Here is a 15776-nt window from a genome sequence, read left to right as displayed (position 1 = left end):
ATGGCGGAACGAGAAACAGCAAACCCCCGGACAGATTGGAAGAGTTGGTCCACCAACGGAGCGATCGACTCAAAGAAGGAGTCACTGATATCGGGGAAGACACCGGATCGCGATCCTGCCGCCACTGAGAGGCCAGAGTCCACTGAGCGAGTCTCAGGTGCAAGCGGGCGAAGGGCGTGACGTGAACCGTCGACGCCATGTGACCCAGCAAAATCATCATGTGCTGGGCTGACACCACCGATTGCTTCCGACAGTGGCGACTCCACCGCAGCAGGGCCTCCCGTCGAAGAGGGGGGAGGAAGGCGCGGAGTTGAACCGTGTCCAGCACGGCTCCAATAAATTGGAGAGACTGCGCCGGGCTCAACTGAGACTTGGGAAAGTTCACTTCGAACCCCAGGCCTTGCAGTAAACTGATAGTCTGTTGGGTCGCTAAGATAACCCCCTCCCTGGACGGGGCCTTGATCAGCCAATCGTCCAGGTAGGGAAAGACCTGTAGCCCCCGAGAGCGCAGGGCCGCCGCAACCACCACCATACACTTGGTGAACACCCGAGGGGACGACGCCAGACCGAAGGGAAGAACCCGATACTGCAGGTGCAAATCTCCCACTTGGAACCGCAAGAACTTGCGGAAAGCGGGATGCACCGGAACATGGGTGTATGCTTCCTTCAAGTCCAGGGAGCACATCCAATCCCCTGCTTCCAGGAGTGGATATAAAACCGGAAGCGACAACATACGGAACTTCTCCCGGACCAGGCACTTGTTGAGCCTCCGAAGGTCCAAACTGGGGCGCAAGTCCCCTGTCTTTTTCGGGACCAGAAAGTAATGGGAGTAAAACCCCCGCCCCCTCTGATCCGGCGGCACCAGCTCTACGGCGCGGAGGCTCAACAAGGCTCTCGCCTCGATCAGGAGAAGGGACAACTGGCTCCGCGACTGCGGCCAAGCTCTGGGTGGCATGTCCGGAGGCTGCACGGAGAAGTTGAGCGAATAGCCCTCTGAGATGGTCCGGAGCACCCAAGCGTCGGACGTGATCCCAGACCACGCCCCGGTAAATGCGCTGAGGCGACCCCCGATGGGGAGGGGGGTTCAGCGAAACCGCGGAGGGGGCCCGCCCCCAACCGCACACCCCGTCAAAAAGACGGCGCGGGCTTGGCCGCTCCCTGCGTGGCGGGCTTAGAAGGGCCACCCCTACCCTGCTGGGGAGGTCGCCGTGGTGGTGGTCTAGAGAAGACCGGCATAGACTTCTGAGGATACCTCCTCGGGGGCTGCCGGAAGGGACGCTGCGGAGGGGCCTTAGGCTTCGGACGCACCAAAGAGGCCAGGGAGCGTTCCTGTTCGGAAAGCCGCTTGGTCGCCGCATCCAATGAGTCGTCAAACAGTTCCGACCCGACGCAAGGCAAGTTAGCCAAGCGCTCTTGTAAATTTGAATCCATCTCGAGGGTACGAAGCCACGCCAGCCGGCGCATGGCCACCGCACAGGCAGATACCCTCGAGGCAAGTTCAAACGCGTCGTAAACTGCGTGGAACAAGTAGAGGTGCAGCTGGGAAAGATTAGAGCTGAAGGTGGCAAACCTGTCTCTATGGGACTCCGGTATCACCTCGCGAAAAGAAGGGAGGTCCTTCACCATCGTACGCAAGAATGACGAGTACGAAAAGGTGTAATTCAGCACCCTCGTCGCCATGAGAGAGTTGGCATAAAGGCGACGGCCGAATTTGTCCAGGGTCCGGCCCTCCCTACCCGGCGGGACCGCTGCCGACACCCTGGAAGGCTGCGTTTTCTTAAGCGCCGACTCTACCAGAAGGGAATTGTGAGAGAGCTGCCCCTTCTCGAACCCCTTGATGGGAAGGGTGCGATATTTTGACTCCATTTTGGAGGGCACCACTGCGACCGTCAAAGGAGCCTCGAGATTCCTAAGGAAGGTCTGATGGAGGACCTTGTTGATGGGAAGGCGAGGGGATTCCCGAGGGGGGGCAGGAAGATCCTGCTCCTCTAAAAACTCCTTGGTGTAAGTGGATCCCTCTAACAAGTCCACACCCAAAGCCACCGCCATATCCTGCACAAACCTCGTGAAGGATGAAGGTCTAGCAGGAGGAGAGGGTGACCGAGACTTCCCTGCCGAGCCGAAGGGAGAGGCCTCATGAGAGTACCTCGGCTCCCTCCCCGATCCCGATCCCAAGGAGGCACAGTCCTGTGACCTCGAAGGGGTTGGAGACCGAGTTTGTCGAAAGGAACCCTTGGGGGATCCCCCCGGGGTCCGGGGCACCGAAGCCCGTCCCTTCGGCCCCGGCGAGGACGCTCGGGAACTCTCCCTGGCAGGAGACCTAAACAAGTTGGGATTATCGACCCGCAGGTCCCGTACCCGCAAGGTATCGACCCCGGCCGGCGACGAGCGACCGCGCCGCCGAGGCGAGGCCCGAGACCGCTTGGCCTTCCTCGCACGGTGCCTCGCCCGAGGCTTGCCCGAAGGTGATGAACCTCGCGAGGACTCAGAGGACGACGACGAGAGCCGCCGCACCCGGCGCACCTTGTCGCGTGGGCGCACGCTACGCTCCGGCTGTCCCCTCGAAGCCGAGTCCGAGGGCAATGCCGAGGTCGAGGCCGTGGGCGCCTCGGGAGCCGAAGCCCCGGTACCCGAGGCCGAGGTCGCCAACTGCGGGGCCATCGAGGCCGAAGCAGTCGAGGCCGAAGCCTGCTGCAGGTGCTCAATGGCCCCGGTGAGCTCCGAGGCGATCAACGCCCGGAGCAATTCCTGGAACACCGGGATCGACATCCCCTGGGGCAATACCTGCCGACGCTCCTCAGAGGGCGACCTCGGTCTCTCGAGTATTCCCTCGGGGCGATGGACTTGGGCATCTTGGGCTGAGCGGAGGTGGACCCTCCCGCCGTCGAAGAGCCCGAGGATGGCTTTTTTGACGATCCTGGAGCTGAGGAGGGAAGTGGAGACTTACCCGAGGCCTTGGATGCAGCAACCTGCTTAGATGGCATCGAGGGACGAGGCGAAGCCGAGGGTCCCGAAGCCGAGGTCGAGGCCGAGGTCAAGGCCGGGGCCGAAGCCGAGGCCGAACTCGAGGCCTTCCCAGGCGGGGACTCGACGGAGAAAAGTTCCGCCATGCGGGCCTTACGGCGTGTGAGTGCCCGCTTCTGGAAGGTGGCACACTTGTCACACGCGTCTGTCGGGTGCTGGGGCACCAAGCACCGTAAACAGCACCGATGAGGGTCTGTTATTGAAAGTAGTCGGTCACAACGACCGCACTTTTTAAACCCCGTAACAGGCCGGGACATGGGCCTACAACGTGGCCGGGAACGAACGAGGTTCCCGGGCCGTGGCTACCGGGAGCCCCCGGAGCAACGGAAAAAGATATATATTTTTATTTTTTTTTTTTTTGGAAAAAAGAAAAACAAAGAAAGAAAGAAAATCTACACGCAGCGACCGCGTCGAAAAAACGTACACAGCCGCGGCAACAGAAGGCAATTAGAGCACACAAATATCCACAGGGCTTCTGGCTCCGCGGATGAATTAGAACTGAGGACCACGAGGTGGGGATGCGCCCTCTAGTGGGCAAGAAGGCTAGCACATGCGTGGTGCAGTGTGCAAACTTGAAACTTCAATCAAGTTTGCTTGAAAAGCTGTCCGCGCTGGGGCTCCGTAGATGACGTCACCCACATGTGAGAATATCATGCCTGCTTGTCCTGGGATAATACCATGTGAATTAGCAACATAATGTTTGAAAAAGCGTAAAAATATAATCATAATAAAAATCATTATATGAAGCAGAGAAAATGAATAGGCATATGGAAAAACATTAGCACTGGAAAAGAATGAGTACCAGAAAACAAAACACCAAATTAGAACGTGATCAAAAAAACTATGGGCTCCTTTTACTAAGCTGCGATAGCGGTTTTAGCATGTGTGCTAGACGCTAACACCAGCATTGAGCTGGCGTTAGTTTTAGCCGCGTAGCGCAGGTTTAGCGCGTGCTAAAAACACTATTGCAGCTTAGTAAAAGGAGCCCTATGTACAACAAGGGATTAAAAAGAAAAAATTATGAAAAAATAAATCAGTACACTTCTCCCTTCGTATTCACTGTGATAGGGGGATTAACAGAACTGCAAATACAGAAAAACCGCAAATAACTTTTTCATGTGTTATTCATGGTTTCTATTAAAAACCATCGTGAAGGGCCTGGAAACCTACGTATCTCGTGGCATGGGAACGGGACTTGGGGCAGGTGTACGATGAGGCCTTATCTTGCAGTGGCTTCTGTGCTGGTGGAGAATGCTCATAAAATGCTGGTCCGCTGATATATGACACCAGTTCACCTGAATAAGATGTCTGTTCAGGGCACAGCCTTATGCTGGAGGGGATGTGGGGAGCAGGGAACCTTTTTTCATATGTGGTGGAGCTGTCCTTCCATTCAGGTCTTTTGGAGACAGGTGTTTAAGTATGTGGGGGATCTTGTTCAGGTGTCCCTCCAAGAAAGAGCGGAGATGGCCTTATTGGGGTTTCCCTTGGGAGGGGAAGATGACACCCAAGATAAACTGGTACGGTTGGCGTTCACAGCGGCTAGGCTGATTGTAGCTTGCCATTGGCGAAGCACGACTGTACCCACGATGACTAATGAGAGAAAAATTGGGCTGGGTTTGTGAAAGATACAGGCTTTCGGCCCTATTGACTAGGCGATGGCAGCACTATTACAATATTTGGGGGAGATACCTGGAAGTGGAGGGATTGGATGTGGGGCATTCTAATGTCAGTTGAATTGATGGACCTGGATTGGACTTGGGCACTGAGGGTTTGTCTTATTCTGGTTATGTGCTTTTATTTGTTCAATTCTGTTCTTTTTCTCCTTCCTTTTCTTCGGGTGCTTTGATGCCCATTGGGGGGGGGATATATGGTGTAAGGGGGATGATGGTTTTTGTATGCTGTTACGGGGTGGTGAGGGGTGGGGATGACCTCAACTCTCATCTCCAATTCCCCCCCTACCAAACATTCAGGAAGTTAATCAAAACCTACCTTTTTGACAAATTCCTCTGATCTATCCTCTGATCTATCTATTCCCTGCCTCGTCCTCTGATCTCGACTCACCCCAGACTCTTCACCGCCGTATGTAATACTGCTATTTGTAAAACCGTTGTATGTAACTTACAGCAAATGTAACTACTCAGTATATGTCAACCTAGCTGACAAAACAACTGCACCGTAAATTTATCGTCTAAAATGTAAATGTAACATTACTGAAATTGTAACTTCGCTGTAAATGTACAGTCTCTTCATTTGTTAACCGCATAGAACTTCCATGGTAATGCGGTATACAAGAATAAAGTTATTATTATTATTATTATTTTGTTGTTCTGTAAATTGATTGATTGTACTTTGTATTGTACTGCTGTGGTGGTCTGAGGTTCTTTGTTATAAATAAACAATTACAAAAAAAAAAAACCCAAAATAAAAAACACATCGTGAATATGGTGAAACCGCAAATAACATGGTGGGAGACCTGGCCTGCTCCTGAAGGAGAGGCAAAACATGGTGAAAGTGCTGGGAATCTTTGATTTTCTCTGCAAATGCTTGGAAAGCAGAGTTACTTATCGTAACAGGTGTTATCCAGGGACAGCAGGCAGATATTCTCTACATGTGGGTGACATCATCCATGGAGCCCCTTCGCGGACAGCTTTTCAAGCAAACTTGATTGAAGATCTCAAGTTTGCTAGTACTGCCCACGCATGTGTGCCTTCCTGCTCCACTACAGGGCACATCCCCTCCTCGTGGACTTCAGTTCAGATAGCAAGCAAAGAAGCCAGCCTCAGGGAGGTGGGAGGGTTGCGAGAATATATGCCTGCTGTCCCTGGATAACACCTGTTATGGTAAGTAACTGTGCTTTATCCCAGGACAAGCAGGCAGCATATTCTCTACATGTGGGTGACCTCCAAGCTAACCAAAAAGGGGATGGAGGGAAAGTTGGCAAATTATGAAAACAGATTATGCAAAACCGACTGGCCAAACTGACCGTCGCGCCTGGAAAAGGCATCCAAATAGTAGTGAGAGGTGAAGGTATGAACCGAAGACCAAGTGGCAGCCTTGCAGATCTCCTCAATAGGCGTGGACCAGAGGAAAGCGACAGACGCCGCCATTGCTCGGACTCTAAGTCCCGTGACCCGACCTTGCAGCGAGAGACCAGCCTGAGCGTAGCAAAAGAAAATACAAGCAGCCAACCAGTTGGACAAGGTGCGCTTGGAAACAGGATGGCCCAACCGATTAGGATCAAAAGAGATGAAAAGTTGAGGAGCCGTCCAATGAGACTCGGTGCATCGCAGGTAAAAAGCCAACACTCGTTTACAATCCAAAGTGTGAAGTGCCACCTCCCCAGGATGAGAGTGGGGCTTCGGAAAAAACACCGGAAGGACAATGGACTGGTTGAGGTGTAAATCCGAAACCACCTTAGGCAAGAATTTAGGATGTGTGCGAAGAACCACCTTGTCATGATGAAACACAGTAAAAGGTGGATCCGCAACCAGAGCTTGCAACTCACTGAGTCGGTTGGCAGATTTGAGAGCAACCAGGAACACTACTTTCCAAGTGAGAAACTTCAGATGAGACTTGTCAATGGGCTCAAACGGAGGTCTCATCAACTGAGCCAGGACCACATTAAGATCCCAAATCACCAGAGGGGGCTTGAGGGGAGGGTGAACATTGAAAAGTCCCTTCATAAAGCAGGAAACCACCGGATGGACAGATAACGGTTTCCCATCAAGCGGCTGATGAAAGGCAGCAATCACACTGAGGTAGACTCGAATAGATGTCGATTTGAGGCCAGACAGGGATAAGTGAAACAGATAATCCAGCACGGAGAAGACCAAGAGGCAGAAAGCGGCTCTATGCGGCGTGCAGCACACCACACAGTAAATCTGGTCCATTTCTGGGAATAGCATTGCTGAGTGAGGGTCTTCCGAGAGGCCTCGAGAACATCCTCACTGCCTGAGAGAAACCTAAGGAGGGAGGCACGTGGAGAGGAACCAAGCTGTTAAATGTAGACTGCAGATTGGAATGCAACAGCGAACCCCGACAGCAGAGAAGGAAACACAGGTAGTAGCAGAGGCTCCCTGACACTGAGCTGGAGGAGCAGGGAGAACCATGGCTGCCGGGGCCACCGAGGCGCAATCAAGATCATGGTGGCGCGGACCGACTTGAGATGTACCAGCATCCTGAGAATCAGAGGAAAGGGAGGGAACGCATAGAGGAACCTGCCCGTCCAATCGAGAAGGAAAGCATCCGTCTCAAGACGATCTGGGGAGTACATCCTCAAGCAGAAACGAGGCTACTTGTGATTGAGGGGCAAAGCGAACAGATCAATCTGTGGAGTCCCCCACCGAACAAACACCTGCCGCAGAGTTTGAGAATGGAGCGACCATTCGTGCGGCTGAAGAAGGCGACTCAACTTGTCCGCCAGACAATTCTGCTCGCCCTGGATATACACCACCCGATGGAAGATGTTGTGGCGCAACGCCCACTGCCAAAGACGAAGGGCTTCCTTGCATAGCGACAGAGAACCCGTACCCCCCTGCTTGTTTACATAATACCTCGCCACCTGGTTGTCCATACGCACCAGGACAACGGAATCCTGCAGCAAATAACGAAAAGCCACCACGGCATTGTAAATACCACGGAGCTCCAGCAGGTTGATGTGGCAGCGACGGTCCGCACTCGACCAAGGACCCTGAGCCTGCAGGCCATCAAGGTGCGCCCCCCAAGCGTACACCAAGGAGTCCGTCATCAGAACCTTCTGATGCAGGGGTATGAGAAAGAGCAAACCTCTGGACAGATTGGAAGAGTTGGTCCACCAACGGAGCGAGCGTTTCAAGGAGGGAATCACCGCAATGTGCAGAGAGGCGGGATCCTGCCGCCACTGAGACGCCAGAGCCCACTGAGGAACCCATAGATGCAACCAGGCAAACGGCGTGACGTGAACAGTGGAGGCCATGTGCCCCAGGAGGATCATCATCTGCTTTGCCGAGACCGGCGCCCACTGGGACACCAGCTGACTCAGCCGCAAGAGGACGGCCTGGCGAGGTGGAGGCAGAAACGACCGGAGGCGGACTGTGTCGAGTACCACCCCGAAAAAACTACAGAGACTGAGAGGGGCACAACTGAGACTTGGGGAAGTTGATCTCGAACCCCATACGCTAAAGGAAGATAATAGTCTGATGGGTCGCTGAAATAACCCCCTCCCTCGACAGGGCTTTGATCAGCCAATCGTTGAGGTACGGGAAGATCTGAAGGCCCTGCGACCGCAGGGCCGCCGCGACCACCACAAGGCACTTCGTGAAGACCCGTGGGGACGAAGCAAGCCCGAATGGGAGGACTCGATACTGCAAGTGGAGGCTCCCCACCTGAAAGTGGAGAAATCGCCGAGAAGCCGGATGTATCGGTATGCGAGTGTAGGCTTCCTTTAGGTCCAGGGAACACAACCAGTCCCCCTCGTCCATCAAGGGATACAAAATGGGAAGCGAAAGCATGCGGAACTTCTCCCGTACCAGGAACTTGTTCAGTTTCTGCAAATCCAGGATGGGACGAAGGTCCCCGGTCTTTTTGGGTACCAGGAAGTACCGAGAATACACGCCGGAGCCCCGTTGGCAGGGGGGAACCTCTTCCACAACCCGCAGGCGAAGGAGGGCCCGCGCTTCCAAAAGAAGCAAAGGAAGTTGCGTCCTGTCGGAAACAGACTCTCCGGGAGAAATGTCTGGAGGCAAAGCCCGGAAGTTGAGGGATTAGCCCTCCCGAATGACAGAGAGAACCCAAGAGTCCGCAGTGATCTCCACCCAACGATGATAAAAGGTGCGGAGACGTCCCCCGATGGGCAAAGGGGGAACCCCCAAGGCGGAAGGGGCCAGACCCCTCCCGCCGGGCCAGTCAAAAGAACGGCTGCTGCTTAGGTGCAGTGGGGGGTCTGAGGCTTAGGAGGAGCCCTCTGCTGCTGTGGACGACAAGGCGGAGGGCAAAAAAACGCCGGCATGGACTTCTGCGGATATCGCCGGGGAGGCAGCCGGTAGGTCTTGGGCGGAGCTGGTTTCGCCTTAGCCCGGACCAGGGAGGCGAAGGAGCATTTGTGTTCGGAGAGGCATTTAGTGGCGGCCTTGATGGAATCAAACAACTCATTTCCCAGACACGGAAGATTAGCCAACCTGTCCTGCAGGTTCGGGTCCATATTGACAATGCATAGCCATGCCAAGCGACGCATTGCTACCGCGAATGCCAAGACCCGAGACGACAGTTTGAAGGCTTCATAAGAGGCCTGAAACATGTACAGCCGAAGCTGTGACAGGGTATCCACAAGCCGGCGAAACTCCGCACGGAGCGTCCTCGAATGATGGCAAGGACTTGATGCACCACTTCAGATAAGAAGTAAACGTGAAATTATCGCCATCATGGAGTTCTAATAGAGGTGCCTCCCAAATTTATCCATGGTCCTGTCCTCCCAGCCTGGCGGGACAGCAGCATAGACCTTAGACGGGTGAGACTTCTTAAGGGTAGACTCCACAACCAGGGGCTGGTGAGAGAGCTGCGACTTCTCATACCCCTTACACAGCACCATGCGGTACGGGACTCCATTTTGGAGGGAATAGCCGGGATAGCGTAAGGTGTCTCCAGGTTACGAAAGAAAGTCTGCTGCAACACCGGATTCAGCGGCAGCCATAGAGATTCCCTAGGATGGTATGGAAGCTCCATCTCCTCCAAGTACTCCTTGGTATACCTGGAATCAGACTGAAGGTCCAGGTGCAAGGCCTTCCCCATATCCTGCACAAAGCGAATGAAGGAAGAGGGCCTGCTCTCCGAATGCTCCCCAGGCGGAGTGGTGGAACGAGACAGCAGGGCAGCCAAAAAGGAGGGGGAAGCCTCCCGAGAATACTGGGATGGAACATCCGTATCCACCAGCATAGACGCCGAAGAAGCCCTGCTGAAGGAACGAGGAGGCGTCGACGAGAGCTTGCGTCTCAAAGTTCCCGGAGGGGAGGCTGCGAGGCATGGACCGTCAAGGTCCGAGGACGGTGCCCCGGAGAACCCCAGCCTGAGGACAAGCCTCGGGAAAACGAGGCCAGGTCCCCCGAGGCAGGCTCCTCCCAAATCGGGGAGTCCAACTGGACCGGCAACCTCAACAGACCGGCGGTTTGGACAGAGTGAGGTCTGTGGTCTTAATGGAGCCAATAGTGCAAGGACCCAGGGATCTACCCCTCCTCAGGGGGGAGTCCCGCGGACGTTTCACAAGGCGCCTCACCCGGTGCCTCGACCGAGGCCGGCTCGAGGGAGAAACATGCCTCAATGGAAGAGGCGAGGAATCCAACGAGGACAGACGCCGAGAACAACGCGCCTTGCCTCGAGAAACCTCGACGCTACGCTCAGGCTGGTCCACAGCGCACGAGGTCGAGACCGGAGCAATCTGCACCAATGCCAAGGAAAGCTCCGACGAGATGATAAGTCTTCAGCACCTCCTCTAACATCGGCACCGTGACCATATCCGGCCGGGCAGGTGGAGCAGTGCGTTCCACCGGGGGCAACCTCGAGGATGAGTATTCCCATGTGGTGGAAGCACGCTTGGAGGGTGGTCTCGACGAGGCCGGCGGGACTACACTCACCGCCTGGATGGCCAGAGACTCCGAGGAAGGCTTCTTTGGTAGCTGAGCTGAACCTGAAGGAGAAAGAGTGGACTTACCCGGAGCCGAGGCCTTCGAGGTCGAGGGAGACTTTCCCGGGGCCGAGGTCTTCGAGGCCGATGTCGAGACCGAAGCTGAGATCAAGGCCGAGACCGGGGTCGAAGCAGGAGCGGCTTCCATGGCGAAAAGCTCCGCAATCCTGGCCCTACGTCGCCGAAGAGCCCGAGGTTGAAGCGTGGCACAGCGAGGACAGGAATCCGTCGGTTGATCAGCACCCATGCACAAAATACACCAGCTGTGCGGGTCAGTGATGGAGATAACCCGACCGCACTGGGAGCACTTCTTAAACCCGTTGAGAGGCCGGGACATAAGGTAAGACGGCTGCAGCCACTCGAGGTCAAGCGGCAACAGTGAACCGGGAGCCCCCGGTCGCTGAACCGAAAGTACAAAAACACGAAAAACAAAGAAATCAAGTAATGAGCAACACGCACAGCGACTCCCGATGAAAACAAAGAAGCTGCGGTGCGAGAAAGACACTTAGAGAACGCAGAGAAGAGAGACAGGGCTTTCTGGCTTCGCGGAAAGCTAAGAACTGAAGAACACGAGGAGGGGATGCGCCCTCTAGTAGAGCAGGAAGGCACACATGTTTGGGCAGTACTAGCAAACTTGAGATCTTCAATCAAGTTTGCTTGAAAAGCTGTCCACGATGGGACTCCGTGAATGACCTCACCCACATGTAGAGAATATGCTTGTCCTGGGATAATCAGCAATTTCTCTATGCAAGCTGATGTAATTGGGGAGGGGGGGGAGGAGCCAGCAAGGTAAAAACCGCAAATAATCGAAACCGCGATTGCTGAAACCGCATACACTGAGAGAGAAGTGTACTTACCAAAAAACCAATTACAGAAGAGTCCAGTACTACTGTGACACAGTGCGAGTCTGGGAGGAGAGCCAGAGAACGCCACGGGAATTGGTAAAAACGTCAATCGTGATGACATGCCTAATGGGGACATGAGCCCATTGGGTCAAAAAACTGTCTACCGGCAGGCCAGCTCTAGTAGACATTTGGTATTTTCTCGTGGGACAAATATAATTACACTGCGGGCCAGATTTGGCCCACAGGCTTGAATTTGACACCCCTGTTTTAAGGTAAAGCATGCACAACCACACACTGTTCTTAAATGTGGCCATGCATTATTCCTGAATCTGCTGTAGAAGTATAGGAGTCTATGCCACTACTCAGTGAAATATAATTAAGCCGCAACCGCGTTCTTAAGTGCGAGTCGGGCATCTGTAACTTGGGGACTGCCTGCAATTACTTACTTTACACGCTTCAACCAGCTATCAATGTAAAATTTCAGAACCTAACTGGTGTTAACTTAAGAATTATAACATGGAGTGGAAGGTAGAGAAAGTAGGCTTGAAATGAATAACAAACCAAGCTTAATTGGTTACTCACTTCAAGCCTACTTTCACTGCCGTCCAGTCCGTTGGTGTTTTGCTGATATTTTACCCACAGAGAAGCTTTTTTTCTTCAGTCATTCTGCTCACTAAAGAATTCATATGCCACAGCTGATAAAAGGGGCTAGATACTAAGCAGAACCTGCATGAACAGCGCCCACTTCCCAGCAACTAAAAGTATAAACAGATCAGCCCGAGGCCTAACTAACTATGCTTTTTCCATCTGTTATTTCTTTACAATCAATTACCTCCTATTACTACACTCAAACATTTAGAATACAGTACTCAGTTTTATGTCAAATTTTTTTCTATACTCTTTCCTACCCGCTCCTCAGACGCACTCTCACCTCGGAAATTATATCGTGTAGGTATCGAAAAGGCGGTTTCCCAAGTAGCTTGTCAGTAAGTGGAGGCTTCCTAAGTACCTTTCCTAGAGATTCTTGAGTGCGACGCACCACCGAGATATCCATAATAGTAAATTATCGTTCTTGTAAAGATTTTGTAACCCCCTCAATCAACCATGCAACACCTGAAATCCCACAATAAATCTATAAAGAGCATGCGCGTACCCGTAGCCAGTATCCTAGCAACAACAACGCATCTATCGTTTAATGTCACAGGCGCAGACATCATAACCCCGCCTCCAGCCAAAGCACTTAAAGCGCAAGCTTTTTTTGCTCTGTCAACCGAAGTTCAGGATTGGCTTTTGCTTTAAAATTATTCCAACTCAATAACATGTAGAGAAGGAGTTTCTTGATATAAATTTACTTTTTTTATTGTTCTGTGGGTATTTTAGTCTTAATTTTTATTAAAACAACAGGTGTGTCATTCTGGACAGAGAGGGAATATCTCAGTGCTCTCGAGCCCTGCACAGATGGCAAAAAAAGTTTCCAGCCCAACTCATGGCAAAAAGTAGCTCCAGAGTAGGCCAACTTGTGTTGGAGTAGCCTAAAAAATAGCCCAAACAATTGCCACTGGAAACTCCTCTAATTTATCAAACAAATACGTAATACACATACAAACTGTTTATTTATACACTGCATCATAGGCAGCAGAACGCTTTATTGTTTGGAGGGGGGACAAAAAGCACAGTTACTTACTGTAACAGGTGTTATCGACAGAGCCCGGATGCGGACACCTCACAAGCAGACTTGCTTGAAGAAACCAGAAGTTTCGAGTCGACTGCACGCGCATGTGCCTTCACACCCAGTGTAGGGTGCGTCTCCTCAATTCAGATAGCTAGCAGAGAAGCCAACCAGGGGAGGTGGGTGGGTTGTGAGAATAGCTGCCTGCTGTCCCTGGAAAACATCTGTTACGGTAAATAACTGTGCTTTATCCCAGGACAAGCAGGCAGGTATACAAGTGGGTGACCTCCAAGCTAACCAGAATGGGATGGTGGGAGTGTTGGCAACTTAGGAGAATAAATTTTGTAATACTGTTTGCCCAAACTGTCCATCCCGTCTGGAGAAAGTATCCAGGCAATAGTGAGAAGTGAAGGTATGAACCGAGGACCAAGTAGCAGCCTTATAAATTTCCTCAATAGGAGTAGATCTGAGGAAAGCAATTGAAGCTGCCATTGCTCTAACTTTATAGGCTGTGACTCTACTGTGTAGGGGTAATCCAGCCTGGGCATAGCAGAATGAGATACAAGCAAATATCCAGTTGGAGATGGTACGCTTAGAAATAGGATGTCCCTACTTATTTGGATCGAAGGAGACAAAAAGTTGAGGAGCAGTTCTGTGTGGTTTGGTGCGTTGCAAATAGAAGGCCAAAGCACATTTACAGTCCAGAGTATGAAGAACTACTTCTCCAGGATGAGAATGAGGCTTTGGAAAAAACACTGGGAGAACAATGGATTGGTTGAGATGAAATTCCGATACCACTTTAGGGAGGAATTTAGGATGAGTACGAAGAACCACCTTGTCATGATGGAACACCGTGAAAGGTGGATCAGCAACTAAAGCTTGCAGCTCACTGACTCATCAAGCAGAAGTGAGGGCTATGAGAAACACCATTTTCCAAGTGAGATACTTCAGATGAGCCTTATCAATTGGTTCAAATAGAGGCTTCATCAGTTGAGCAAGGACAACATTGAGGTCCTAAACCACAGGAGGCGGATTGAGAGGAGGGTTGACATTGAAAAATCCTTTCATGAATCTGGAAACCACCGGTTGAGCATAGAGGGGTTTCCCTTCAATAGGCTGATGGAAAGCCGCAATTGCACTGAGATGGACTCGGATAGATGTAGACTTGAGGCCAGAATTGGATAAGTGCAAAAGGTAATCCAAAACAGAAGATAAGGAGAAATGCTGAGGCTCCTTATGATGAGAAAAACACCATGTAGAAAATCTAGTCCATTTTTTGTGATAGCATTGTCTAGTGGTAGGCTTCCTAGAAGCTTCCAAAACGTCTCTTACAGATTGAGAAAACTGAAGAGGGGTTATGTTGAGAGCTGTCAGGTGCAGAGACTGCAGGTTGGGATGAAGCAGAGATCCTTGACTCTGTGTAAGCAGAGAAGGAAAAACTGGTAGAAGGTATGGTTCCCTGCTGCTGAGTTGAAATAGAAGGGAGTACCAAGGTTGTCTCGGCCACTGAAGAGCAATTAGAATCAACTTGACCAGAGTCTTGAGAATGAGAGGAAATGGAAGGAATGCATATAGGAAGAGATTCGTCCATTCCAGAAGAAAAGCCTCGAGGCGATGAGAAGAGTATATCCTGGAGCAGAACTGAGGCAGTTTGTAGTTATGGGGAGCTGCAAAGAGGTCTATCTGAGGCGTTCCCCACTGTGATGAAGAGGCGAGGAATGGAGTGTCCATTCATGAGGTTGCAGAAGATGACTCAAGTTGTCCGTCAAGCAATTCTTCGCCCCTTGAATGTAGACAGCTTTGAGAAAGGTGTTGTGGCAGATTGCCCAGTCCCAAACCTTCAGAGCTTCTTGACAAAGGGAGGCAGATCCCGTCCCTCTCTGTTTGTTGACATAATACATGGTGACTTGGTTGTCTGTCCGAACGAGGACTACTTGGTCGTGAAGAAGATGTTGAAAAGTGTTGAGTGCTTTGAGGATCACTCTGAGTTCCAACAGATTGACACTGACAATCCGTACTGGTTCAGAGGCCTTGAGTACGGAGACCATCGAGATGGGCGCCACAAGCGTAGATCGAAGAATCTGTCATGAGGACCTTCTGATGGGGGAGTGTTTGAAAAAGCAAGCCTCTGGAAAGATTGGTAGAGAGCATCCACCAACGGAGAGACTGCTTCAATGAAGGAGTGACTGTTATGTGTTAAGAAAGTGGATTGCAAACCTGCGTCCATTGAGATGCCAGTGTCCACTGAGGAATTCTGAGGTGAAGTCTGGCAAAAGGAGTCACGTGTACTGTGGAGGCCATGTGACCTAGGAGTACCATCATGTGTCTCGCTGAGATGGAAGAGCGGGAAGACACTGTGTGGCAGAGTTGAAGAAGAGCTTCCAGACGTTTTGTGGAAGGAATGCTCTGAGTTGGACAGTATCCAGAACAGCTCCGATGAATTGTAGATTCTGTGAGGGCTGAAGTTGGGATTTGGGAAAGTTGATTTCGAACTCCAATCTTTGTAGGAACCAGGTAGTCCGTTGGGTTGCTACAATGACCCCCTGAGATGTTGAATCTTTGATGAGCCAGTCATTGAAGTAGA

The 15776-nt window shown here is 51.9% G+C and overlaps 1 protein-coding gene across 1 annotated transcript in view; it reads right to left on the bottom strand.

Moving 5' to 3' along the window:
* The window catches only part of LOC117360389 (TRAF3-interacting protein 1-like), a gene marked incomplete at its 3' end in the record, with an annotated part of 741717 nt that extends 729045 nt beyond the window's left edge, over positions 1–12672 (bottom strand). The window contains exon 1 of the mRNA XM_033944098.1: positions 12455–12672. Coding sequence (XP_033799989.1) covers positions 12455–12577 — 123 coding nt within the window. The remainder of the gene's footprint in view (positions 1–12454) is intronic.
* Positions 12673–15776: the final 3104 nt, after the last annotated feature.

This window comes from Geotrypetes seraphini, chromosome 5 (assembly GCF_902459505.1).
Source record: "Geotrypetes seraphini chromosome 5, aGeoSer1.1, whole genome shotgun sequence".
NCBI lineage: Eukaryota > Metazoa > Chordata > Amphibia > Gymnophiona > Dermophiidae > Geotrypetes > Geotrypetes seraphini.
Note: the sequence above shows the minus strand (reverse complement) of the source record. Positions and strands in the feature narration are given on the sequence as shown.